Genomic DNA, 12,773 nt, shown 5'->3' with positions numbered 1-12,773 from the left:
TCTAAAAAGAGGATGTGCTACTTGGTCTCCACAGAGTTGTCACAGACAAATTTCTCCTTTTTCAAAATTCTGGTTTTGATACTGGATTGTAACCTGTGCATAGGCAACTTTCATACATAGAAAAAGGAGAACAGAGAGTCAGGACGGCCACCTAGTTTGTCTCTGACTGATGCAAGACTTTATGGCTTAACCAATGAGAAGGACATCTCCTGCAGGCAAAAAGTAAGATGAGACTATTTTATGCTTTTGATTTACCTTTTTGAATAAATGATAGATAAAAGTGGTATCACTGTATAAAAAGCACTGGAGTCAGCAGCGAGCCAAGAGGTTTGGTTGCTTTTCATGTGGCATTGAGATGGTACAAACTCAGCCATTTCAACAGCAAGATTTCATGAGACAGACTGCTTTGGTTTTGAGATCAAGAGCAAGACATTCAGGACATATTAAGGATAGTATATTACATAGTCTATTATTTTAAGGGTGCGAAGCATGTCTATAATCGGAGGTAATTTTATTTGGATCATTTATCTTATCCTATTTTATAAAATGTGCTTTGCTGTATGCTGTGCTTTCCTCTCATATCCTTTAAACAGGAAGTAACATTATTTAAATTGAAAGAACAAATAATTAACGTGTAATTGGCACATGCTCTGTAGGTAGAAATTAAAATAGGCTCTGATGTGATTTGACAGTCTGGCCACGGGAGCAAGAGGAGGCCTGCAGCATCCCCAGACTATTGCTCCCCAGAAGGAATTAGGCATTCAGAGGAACAATTTCTTATTGGCAGTGGCAATGCGTATACAGAGTAATTCCCTTGAAGGTTAAAGCTCATTTTGTCAGAGTATGGTTGGCTCAGGTGCTTTTTGGAGAAAACGGAACCATGTCCCAGAGCCTCCCACCAGCTCTGGGGTGGCTCGTGTCCCTGCAGGGCACCCGAGTACTGCAGTTGCTCCTGGACCTTGGGCAGAGACAGAGAATTCCACGTGCCCACACCCTAATCTGTCTTGCAGATCTGTACAAAAACCACGGGGAATCTAAGCCTGTATCATCATTCTAATTGTTTCTACCAACATCTAAGTTTTGCATCTTTGATAGTCTGTGTATCTTAATTAGGAGCTGGTTCTCAAGTGTATTTAGAAGCAACTGAACAAACCGAATAATTGTATAACCCTAATACATCATTCCGAGTATTCAAAATATCTAATTGCTGTAGCTTATTAAAAATATGGCTAAACTTACCCTCCTCCTTTCCTTTTCTTGAACAAAGTAAGTGGCAGAGGTTTTAATATCTAGATCAGAATCCAAATCTGCTTAGTATAGCTAATACCTATCACTTATTTTAAAGTATAGGATGAATAAATGCATATGATAAAAAGAGAAATGAGCTTCTAATGTACTTAGGTACTTTATAAAGAATGATTTTAATGTAACATACTATTCTGCTTTACCAACGGTTTAACATTTAATATTTCTTAGCTGATTAAAACTGTGGTTCTAACAAGAAAAATAACTGAATGTTAAAACTAAATGGTAATTCCAACATTTAAGTCTTAGTGGTTTTGGTATTCTGCTACCATTGTATTTAGCTTAGGAAACTTTTTTCTTCGTATGTACCTAGGCATTCTAAAATAGCATAACTGCACGATGATTTCTATTTGGGGGAAGGGAGAGGGCACAAACTCCACGAAGGCAATGTAACAGCTGTGTACAGGAACTCCCTATTACAGAGAAGCTTGGGGCTGTAAAATCAACTCTTATGGACAAGGGAAAACTGGGAGGAGTGAATCAGCTGAATATTTCTAAGAATTCTTGGGTCTTTTTCTCCTCTCTGCATTCAGGAGGGAATAGAGAAGGGAACTGGGAGTCTTTTTTTCACATTGATATTTGTGAGCAGGAGCAGAGGGTTCTTCTTATTTGCCCCACCTCACCCAGCAAATGGTAGAAAATGTGACCTATTCAAAAGAGAGATTCCCTAGCTGTTTTGTCTTCTGTTGCCTCACCCTCCCACTTAATGGAAGAGAAACGATATTCGGATCCACGAACATCATCTCTCCTCTGTGGTTATGACTCGTACAGGCCCTTCCTCCAACGAGAAAAGAATCCGCATCCCTGTGGAATGCTGGGATGTGTGGAGCATGTTCAGCATTGTCGTTCTTTGCATTCGAGATGCCACTGGGTAGCAGAGTTACAGTTTCAGTGTTTACATGAACTAACTGAGTTGCTCTGGCCAGTTTAACATAGCATTACAGAGAACCTACTTCCCCTGACAAGATTGCTCACTGTTCTGCTATCTCCTTCTAACTTTTCAAGCACTGAACATACCTTTGATTACAGTACTTTGCAAATAGCTTGTCAACGTCATTATACAATTCATTCAAGCATTTTATTAAGAAGCTCAGACATAGCCTAAGGTCTCATGTGGGGACATAAGAAGATTTGGTTAATATTTTGGAAAATATAAAAGTGTAATCTTTGCTTGTTTAAAACTATTTATTTGAGTTCTTTCAGAGCAAATGAACAGAAAGAGTCAGCGAAGCCACACAGCTAAAGGATCATGTAATGCTGAGAAGAAAGGACCTTCTGTATTTAGCTAAGGTGAATATGCAGTGTTTTATAATAAGTAAAGTATGCAGACATCAAGTGTTTGGTTGGTCCTTGCAGGGCTCAGCAAAGGCAAAGCACTACCACTGTTCCTGGCCATTCTGGAAAGCAAATTATTCATACGTGAATGGAAGAAACAAAGCCATTTCTGTATTCCTTCAGGATTAACTTATATTGGCTGAGAAGATGTAACATTCTCAGGCTGCGTTATCTTTCCTGGCTAATCTTTAGTGAGGGAATAGTGCGCATTTTCATTTATGTCCTTCACATGTGCATCCTAGGCTTGTGGAGCGCTGCCTAAATAAGGGGGCACACATAGCAGTGTGACTGACATCTCCTTTCCACACAGATGAGCGATCTGCATGTGGAGATCACAGGCAGACCATCTGATCCTGAATAAAGCATGTGGGGTATGACGCCAAGTGAAGATGTGGGCTTTGCTCTAATAAAATTTCTTTTAACCTGCTTTATAATTAGAGCCTGTTTTAAAAACCATGCTCTGTGATGGCTGGTTCATGTTAAAAAGGAAAATGAAAAATGTTTTTGAGTAGTATATGGGTTAATACTGGAACTTTGCTTAAGCAGCTCAGTACTGCTATAAAGAATAGGATTTAGAGATGACAGGAATATATTGTTTTTACAGACAAGCCTACCTTTTAATAACACAAAAATATTATAAGCACAAATTATTGTTTTTGCATGGAGATGGTGATACGGCTATTTGTAATTAGAAATATTTAACTTAGGTAAAATCACAATTTATCATGTTTAAGTATTATTTTCTCTTATCCTTTCCCCTGTTTTCCTTCTCAAAAAAATCATCTCCTACATTTTTTTTCTCTTGCATTACGTCTTTCTTCCCATACTAAATTCTATGGTGACATGATACTCAGTTTGGGACATCTCAGTCACTATCATGGAAGAAGTCTGTGATTAACTGGCAACAGGAAATTACAAATGTAAACAGGACTGCCTCTATTACAGCACAGGCTGACAGAAAGGGCAAAACATGGTGTTGCCTGAAGCGAGTTGCTTGCTCGGCATTGGCATCAATGGCTGGCAAAAGCTAGTGACTGCTGCCCTAGAGAGGGGGGATTAAGATAATGCACTAGATGGAGGCTACAAAGGTTCCTGCCTTAAGGCAGAGGTTATATTACACCGTTAGGCTAGCTAGAACAATTAAATGCAAACCGTAAAAAGTCTGTGTTCTTCTGAGGATGAGGCAGACCAGGCTTCCACCACATGCTGCTGCTGGCACACCCATGCCGATCATGGGGGTGAAAAAAATGTAACCCTTAACTGAGATATCTGCACCAGCAGAAGACTCTATTATAGATGCAGCTATATGGACAAGACAGCACTTTTTCTTCAGTTCTACTCTGGTGGAGAGGAGGAAAAGGTGTGAGGAAGGGTCACTACAGTGATGCACACACTAAAATGGCTTCTAGAGTACAATATTTTTATACTGGTAAACTCTTCCTCATGCAAACCGAGCTAAAGGGAAGTAGATACTGTAAACAGGATTAATATGGTATCTTTGGAAGTTCAATTAAATGAACAGAAAAGTTGCAAGATGCAAGTTAATTCTAGCCTTATTACCACAAATGGAGAATCCTGAACCTATACAGAGACTCAGTACAGAGCCTTTGCATCATTAAAAGGGTGCATATATATTTTTCACTCAATACTGACTGAGTCCATACCCAAGTACAGACTCATCAACTGTTCAGAGCACTTGGCCACTAACTTCAGTACATTTTAGCATGGGATTCACTACACATCCACCTGAAAATGAGACGGATCTAGCTGTCCTTCAGTGCTATCTGTAACCTTTCTCAACTAGCAGACAGGATTTGTACGCAGCGTTAGGTTGGGCTCCCCTTATAAACATGGCTAACTAGCACTGTAATCACCAGAGCTGGGTCAGGGACACACTGGGATTTTGTGTACTCAAGTAAATGTCTCCCTCAAAAAATTAAGAGATCATGAGAAGAAAAACAGGATCAATGGTCTCCAGGTTAAAGGTCAAATCTCACTATCTATAGACTCCCACTGACTTGCCAATCACAGGTCAAAATACATGTTTTCTTTGGTTTTCATTATCCATAATGAAACACCTATATGACTTCAAAACAGTTCAGAGTAAATATTAACAAGGAATAAAAACAGCAAACTTAGTTAAAAGAACCTTTAAATTGCATGCACTTCTGCTGATTTGCTATGACCCAGATTACTCATTCAACCAGCCCTGGCCTTGGATCCTGCTCCTCTATGATGCACACAACACTCACCTGACAATTGTGAGCCTCACTGGTTGCTGCCCACTTCAAGGCCTTTGGTGACCTGGATGCTGTTTAAATGCAAAGTTATTAAATATATGTGCTAGGACAGCCTTTTGGAGGAAAGTCTTGCTTTGAAGATCATTAGTCTGAAAGTGTTAGGGAGCCTGAGTGATAAGTATTTTTAAAAAGTTTGGCAGGAAAATCTAAGAGATGCTTTGAGTCGATTTCGTCTTGTGCCAGAGTAACAGAGGCCACATCTTTACCAGAGAATTCACAAGAACCTCATAAAAAGTATAAAATAACTGTAGAAACAAACAAACAAACAAGGTTCTATAGTGAAACATGATTTTATGACAATAAACTAGGTATTATTACTTTTGTTTCTCACCACTCACTCAGAAGTACAGGGATAAGGTGATAAGACCTATGAAATGTAACAAGACTCGTTTAAAAGTGCCTAGATATTGCGCAGCTATTAGCACAGCAATCATTTTACCCTGTTTATGAAATGAGTGGTGTGCCAAAAACCTTGAAATATCACTGAATAATAGCAAATGTATCTTTCATCTGATAAAAAAGTAACAAGATATCAGTATTTTATATTCCCTTTTTCTTCAGTATTCAAGACTAACATCAGACATAACTGAGAATTTACAATTTGAAATAGTTAAGTTCTAATGACTTTAAAATTTAATGCAGTCTCTCAAAATCTGCAAATACTTTTAGGTTAAATACTTCTTTCAACAAATAGCATCTCTAATTCAATCTCATGGAAAGAAGAATCACACAGCGATGGTTTTAGGATAGATATATCACCTAAAGTAGTTTGAAAGCACTGCTGACAAGCACTATATCTGGTTCAGCTGAAAAGTCACAAAGGACTCATAGCAATATTGAACAAACAGAAATTTACAACAGGAAATAAAGGAAGTTGAAAAAAATGTGGTATCCGGAAGACAAAACAGGAGCACTCCTAAAACAGGATCCATCCAAAATAATGTGAAAAAATGGTTTGAGACAGTTTAGAACACAGCCCCTTATTCTGATACTAGTTTTATGCAAAATTTCCCATTTCTTAATAAAAATGAATTTCTCAGTATTGTAACTAGTAGACCAAGAACTACTATTTCAGCTAAAGCCAGCAGTTCTATGACATTATAAAAAAAAATTAGATTAAAAAACCAAAATGTTTTATCCTTCTTGAAGCAAAACCATCAACCCAATCCCAAGCTTTGTCACTTTTATTTACCTTATGGAAGAGGCATCTTTAGTTTCTCTTCTAATGCATCTAGAAAAGAAACTTTTGGCAGGTAAATTTCTGTTATGCTTATTCCTGTAAGAGTATTTGAGGATTTATGAGTTTATACTTGTGTTGGATTACTGCAATAAGTATCTGGTCAGTGAGGACTAAAAGCTGAACCCTGCAACACTCTTTTGTGAAAGTCTTATTCAAGCCAATACGAACAAATAATCTGAGGAAAAACATGTTTGTTTGTTTTTAAATGTTCTCCTCTTAGAAGTTTGCCCAAGTGTGAAAGTCACTTTTCAACACAGAAAACATGCCAAACCTTAGGTTTTTAAACCATATCATGACTGTTTTGTAAAAATTAATTAGAATTAACTATGAAATGAATTAGCTTATATGATGTGTCTATTATACCAATGACATTTAAGATTTAAAATTCAGAACTGAATTGACCTTGAGCAGCATATGTACTCAAAATGTATAATTAAAAAGAATATTAATCATTTAATTTTATAAAGTGAACAGCTGTTCTGGTTGATTGGAAACAGCTAAAAGTATAAAATGTATTTTGCAAATGCAAAATTAAAAGTTAATTTTATTATAGAGTGCAATTTGTGAGCTAGAAATAAATTCTTGAAATGTAAGCAATATATTTTTATAACGCTCTACCCATACATCAGAAAGGTCACATGTATATTTAAATGCCATATTACTATAAAAGTTTCATGATTTCAACTGAAAAGCTATCATATGATTTAGCTATTTAGAGATGAATCTGAAACAGCTATAATGGATATGTCCTCTTTTTCCAATGAGCTATTTAAAACCTTCAGAGAGAAATAATATTTCATTATTTGTTTAAATTCTAAATTGCTACTTTTGCTTACCTCGTGTTCCTAATTTTGGGGTTTTTTTTTTACATTTTTTGTGTGATTTTGGCTGGGGGTTTGTGCTATTCTCACGTATCTAGATTTTCATTAGCATTTGACATCACCATGAGTTTTCACTTCAATGCCTCTCTGCCTCCTTCTCATTTTGATTGTACATGTTTTTCACCTGTGTACTCTCATGCTTTAAAAGTAGATATTATACATGATGCATCTGCTACAACATGCCATTACTTTTTTTTTTTTAAAAAATCATACCCCCCACACACCTTTGACATGGTGCTGGCACTGCCTGGGCTGTGTTCTTTTGCTTAAATCCTGAAGCATGATCCTGCAAGTAATTAAGTCAGTGGTAAAACTTTCAGTATTTCAGTACAAATTCTGTTGTGAGGAATGAACAAGAACACAAAATAAGTCTGGCTAGACGAGACAATATAGAGGCTGTGTAAATTCAGTTTGTCATCTAATTGAAGACGACTTTCTGTAGTAGTCTAGCTTAGAAATCGTCATGTCTACGATCATCAAACTATTTTACACTAGTTAGTTCTGCTGCAACAGGGCAAAGCCATTTTAATGAGCGTCATAAACAGTTGTTCTCCAGTTCCTACTCAGACTACACGTGTGCCAAAAGACCAGCCAATATATTGCTTCACCTCACATCAATACTTCATCTTGATCTTGGCACTTACTTAGCAGTGAAAGGCCATTATCCTGTGGCAACACTGAAGTCCATTATTCTAACTGCTAAGTGGATCTTTCGTATTGTAGGATACTGTCATTTCCTCTCCACTGCTATCAACAAAAGCACTTTCCAGAACTGTCCAGTACAGTAGGTCTGAACTGAATATAGAATTGAAAGACTATTTAGTGCAACAAATTATTTTTAAAGCAGTCTTGAATCCAAACACTCTTTTCTACATATTGTTGGCCACTCATTCATCCTGTTACATGCTTAACGTAACTTCATTCCAAAAAAAGGAAAGAGGAGCAGTTTCCACTGTATACCAGGAAACATTTCAAAAAACAGAAACATTATGTTATTTCCACTGACATATTTAAACGTCAGTATTAAATGAGACATGACCTTGTCTCAAGACTTCTTTGAGTGAGGACTTCTGGATAGGGTCCATCTGTTATTTCCTCCATTGTCATCACTCATTCTGTAACACTAAAGGTATTTTCTACTTATATTTCTCAGCAACATGCTTCCAGTTTTTGGCAAAAGAATTCTAACCAGTCAAACCAAAGGTATTTCTCAGAAGGCATTCTGTAATAAATAGGTTACAGAAGATTCTTTCATAGTAGAGAAGATAACTGCTTGGTTATTAATTTGATAAACTGACCCTAAAAATATGGTGTCAGAAAATAATCCAGGATCATAAACAGGTTGTTGAATAGCTGTACCATGCTAATTGTACATTAACTGCCCGTTATTTCAGACACTGAGGTTCTGGTGGTATCATTGCATCTCATTTCCAGACAGAATATATTCTTTCCAGAATTTGACACATATATAAATACATCAGTTTTACATATTCTATCATTATAAACATTTATACAGCTGCTACTTTTCTTGATTCAAAATTTTATGGCAAAGAGTATCTCTGTAATTACGGTTGTGCCAAAGCTTGTTTTACAGCCACCACCAGAGGAACCCATGTGAGGCTGACTGGCTCCAAATTAGTTTGAGTGAAGTTTCAGATGGCATTTTTTATTTGACTGTCTCATTATATAACCAGTGAAGAGAGCCAATGTGGTAAAAATATAAAGAACCAATAATATATTCTCTATGTTAACAAGAAAAATTTAGCAAATGATTAATCACGTTCCTCATATGCTTGGGTTATACATTTTTCTGTAAAAAAAAAAAAAAAAGTAGGGAAATTGCTACGGTAAATATAGCCGTTATCTTCAATTAAGTTTTCCAAAAGTAACATATGACTAAATTTATACTTACATGATGTCCAATAATAAAAGGTGTAACAGCATACTGAATATTTTTAAGTAGCTTTGTGCCAAATATCTTCACATATGCAGAAGAACACCTATATTTTGGCATACTGTAAGGGAGGGATAACAAGCTTTTTATCTTATCTCTAAAATTCTGTAAGGGTTACAGAAAAACCAACATACATAAAGTATGTTTTGGCTGAACTCTGCCACAGACACCAGGCAGCAAAAGGCTAGCAGTAGCAGGCCCCCTGTATCATACTGCCCTGGATTTCTCTTCAGAAGGGCTCCTAACCTCGACTACTGCCAACCTTTACTCAAATTTAAAACCGAGTTCGTAGTAACTGAGCTGCAGAACGGTTCCCAGTATCTGCCTCGTGTTCCTCTTTTGCGCTTATGGCTTCACGTGCAGAGCAGAAAAACAAACAAAACTCCAGGTCAACACCAGTCCGAAAGAGCTAGCGGTTTTAAAGATGTTTACCAAGCGCAGCTGCCGCGCGGCTCTCCCGGGTCGGCGGGCGCCGAGCCCCCGGTAGGGGCAGGCTACGGCCACGGCCAGCCCGCGCCGCGCCTCAGCGCCCAACGGCCGCGCCTCAGCGCCCAACGGCCGCGGCGGGAAAGGGCGGGAAGGCGCCGCGCGCGCCGCCGCCGCCTCCGTCCGCGCTGGGTAGACGAAAGTCGCTCTTGCGCCGGGGCCGCTTTGTGAAGCCTTCGGGGAAGAAAAGATCAAATGAGACCGACTCAGTGGGTCTTCCCAACGTGACCCCAGTGTTAACGTGTTTATTTTCACGCTGCAGTCGCAGGTCGCTGTACAGAAACATCTCATGCTGGAGCCCCCGCATGGAGCCAAGGACAAGGAAAAAAACACGTGTATTCAAACGAAACTATTAAATAAGCTGTACACAAAAGTTCAGTCTTTTCCCCTGAAAGTAGCGAGGACCGGTCTCCGGGCTGGCCTCACCGCCGCCCCCCGCCCAGACGCCCGCGAGCCCCCCCCGCGACCGCTCCGGCCCCTCAGGCAGCGGCCCCGGCCCCGGCCCCGCTCCCGCCGCGGGGCGAAGGGGCGGCGGCGCCCGTCCCGGTGCGGCCCAGCCCCCCGCAGCGTCCAGTCGCGGGGCCGCGGCCGCCGCCGTCCCGCCGCCGGGGCCGGGGCCGGCCGAGCCCGCGAGCCGCCCGCCCGTCCGCCCGCGGGGCCCCTCGTCCCGGCGCGGCGGTCACGGGTCGCGGCCGTCCTCCCGCTTGACGCCGTCCGCCGCCGCCTTGAGCTTCTTGTTCTGGTGGGTCTTGACGTGCTTGGCGAGGTGGTCGCTGCGCATGAAGCGCTTGCCGCACTCGGGGCACACGAAGCGCTTCTCGCCCGTGTGAGTCCGCAGGTGCCGCTGCAGCTCGTCGGAGCGGGTGAAGCTCTTGCCGCAGAAGAGCCAGTTGCAGACGAAGGGCCGCTCGCCCGTGTGCCAGCGCAGGTGCGCCTTCAGGTGCGACGTCTTGCCGTACACCTTGCCGCAGCCGGGGACGTGGCAGATGTGCTGCTTCTTCTTGCCCGGCTCCGCCTCCGGGGCGCCGCCCGCCGCCGACTGGCAGTTGGGGCAGCGGCAGCGGCGGCACCTCCTGGCCGTGGCCGCCAGGGGAGACTTGGTCTGCAGCAGGGCGGCGATCTGCGTCTGGTACTGCGCCAAGTCCGAGTGGCCCAGCACCAGCCCGCGCTGCAGCGCGGCGGGGAAGCGGTGGCCGCAGCCGCCCGCGGCGCCCGCCTGCTGGAGGCTCCACCAGGGGATGTCGTCGGGCGGCGGGTTGGGCGAGAGCTGCCGGCAGGGCGGCGCCGGCGGCAGCAGGTTGGAGTAGCCGGGCGGCAGCGCGGCCTGCGCCGCGTAGGGCACGTAGGCGGGGGCGCAGCTGGACGGCAGCGCCGCCATGGAGGAGGGCAGCACCTTGACGGGGGAGAACTCGTAGGGGTAGGAGGGGTCGGCGGGGGGGGTGAGCGGCAGCTCGTGCGCCCCGCCGAAGGAGGGCTGCAGGTGGCTCTTCTGCGGCGTCAGCCCCAGGCTGGGGTGCGGCGGCGGCAGCGCCCCCGGCGAGTGCGCCGGCATCTCGCCGCCCCACGGGTGGAAGAGCCTGGACGGCGATCCCAGCGCCGGGTCGTAGGAGACCTGCAGGAAGTCCGCGGCGGCGGCGCCCGGCTGCCCGATGCGGCTGCAGGTGGCGGCCAGCAGCGCCAGCGGCGAGTGCTTGGCCACGTCCGGGGAGGCGCTGGGCGTGCGGTCCTGCGCGGGAGGCACCGGGAGAGCGCGTTACTCGCGCCGCCGGCGCCCGCGCCAAGTTTCGCGCCCCGCGCGGGGCCGCGCCGCCCCGCTCCGCTCCGCTCCGCCGCCGGCACCGCGCTCCCGAGGGCGGCGGGCGGCCCCTCGCCGCGCCGGGACGCCGCCCGGAGCCCCCGGCCGCGCGGGCGCCCCGCGGCGAGTTGCGGCGCCTCTGCCCGCGCGCGGGGCCGCCGCCGCCCGCCCCGTGCGCGGCACTGACCTGGAGGAAAGCCTGCAGGGAGTCGTTGCGGAGCACGGCCACGGCGGCCATGGCTAGCGCCGGCGCCGGCGCGGCGAGGGCAGGGCGCCGGGGCAGGGCCGCGGCATGGAGGCGCCGAGGGGCGGACGCGGGCTGCGCGGTCTCCCCCTGGCTCCGGCCCGCGCGGCCGCGGCGCCCCCCGCGCGGCGCGATCTGCGCGGACGGTCTGCCGGCTCCAGGATCACCTCCAAGAATTTGATAAGGACTTTGCGGGGCCGCCAGCCAGTCAGAGGGAAGATTTACGGCTTTGAAGTTTGCCGCTACCCAATCATCAAAGAATAGCGGCTCTTTCAGAAGCGAAAGCAAATCCTTTGAATCCACAAAGCTCCTATGGTGTGTTTGTTGGTCGGGATAAAAGAACTGATTATTAGGGGGGATGGGAAGGGAGGAGATAAAGGCGGGACAATTAATGAAGTAATCACTATGTGGGAAATGTATATACACAAATAATTGGATTTTCTTGATCAAAGGACCCCTTACCGCCTGGAGACCCTCGCACTGGATGTGCAAGACACTGGATCCCCCCCTTCTTCTTCTTCTTTTTTTTTTTTTGCAATTAAGGATTTGTGGCAGAGCCCTGAAGTGACTGTGTGTCTTTGTTATCGCCCGAGAAATCTGCCCCCGGATTCCGCTGGCAGGGCTCGATGCCTCCAAGCACTATCGGGGACACAGCGAGTTCACCTGATCGGGGCTGGCAGATCCCCGCGGTAAAACTTCCCCGGAGGAACTGCTGGTTCCTGCCCGCCCGCCCGCCCGCCCGCCGCCTTCCCCCGAGGAAGAGGAGAGCGCCCTCGGCGTCACTCCGCAAACAACCGCACATTTTCCCCCTGGCAGCTGGGTTTGGTTTCATTTTGCCGTGCCTGTGCTGGCCCCGGGCTTTGCGCGGCGACGGCTCGGGGCAACCGGCACGAGAAACTCCGGCAACCAACCAACCAACCAGCCGAGGCCCGGCACGGAAAAGTTTCCTCTTCCCTAGCGGGAGCCGGGTGTAAAAAAAACGTAATTGCTTTAAATGAAGATAGGAGTCTCTCTTGATAGTGTTTTTTCGAGGCGGGATGTATTTACGCAGCAGGCTGGCTCCTTTCGATGGCTCCAGCTACCCTGCTTGAACTGCGGCAGCGTGGCAGAACCTGTGTAGGAGGGGGAGCTGCTGGGGAACCTGGAAACTATTACCCAGGTCTCCGCCGCCACCCTCCCCCTGACCTCCTGCAAGGGAACCAAACTCAGCGCTGGGGGCTCTGCTCCCTCACC

At 45.3% G+C, this 12,773-nt stretch overlaps 2 protein-coding genes across 2 annotated transcripts in view; both read right to left on the bottom strand.

Annotated features, from left to right (window-relative positions):
• Positions 1–12,773, bottom strand: part of ERICH2 (glutamate rich 2) — a 51,281-nt gene that overhangs the window by 30,058 nt on the left and 8,450 nt on the right. The gene's annotated exons all lie outside the window — the stretch shown is intronic.
• Positions 9,708–12,177, bottom strand: SP5 (Sp5 transcription factor). Its single transcript, XM_064514934.1, has 2 exons — positions 11,484–12,177; positions 9,708–11,227 (listed from the first exon to the last, which is right to left on the bottom strand). Exons 1-2 carry the CDS (start codon positions 11,532–11,534, stop codon positions 10,181–10,183), a joined length of 1,098 nt encoding a protein of 365 aa, XP_064371004.1. The 5' UTR covers positions 11,535–12,177; the 3' UTR covers positions 9,708–10,180.

This window comes from Dromaius novaehollandiae, chromosome 7 (genome assembly GCF_036370855.1).
Source record: "Dromaius novaehollandiae isolate bDroNov1 chromosome 7, bDroNov1.hap1, whole genome shotgun sequence".
Taxonomy (NCBI): Eukaryota; Metazoa; Chordata; class Aves; order Casuariiformes; family Dromaiidae; genus Dromaius; species Dromaius novaehollandiae.
This window is presented reverse-complemented; position numbering and strand designations above follow the sequence as displayed.

Coding starts and splice junctions, on each gene's coding strand:
- SP5 (XM_064514934.1), bottom strand. CDS start 11,534: ATGGCCGCCGTGGCCGTGCTCCGCAACGACTCCCTGCAGGCTTTCCTC. Junction 11,228..11,483: donor CCCTGCAGGCTTTCCTCCAG/GTCAGTGCCGCG, acceptor CCTCCCGCGCAG/GACCGCACGCCCAGCGCCTC.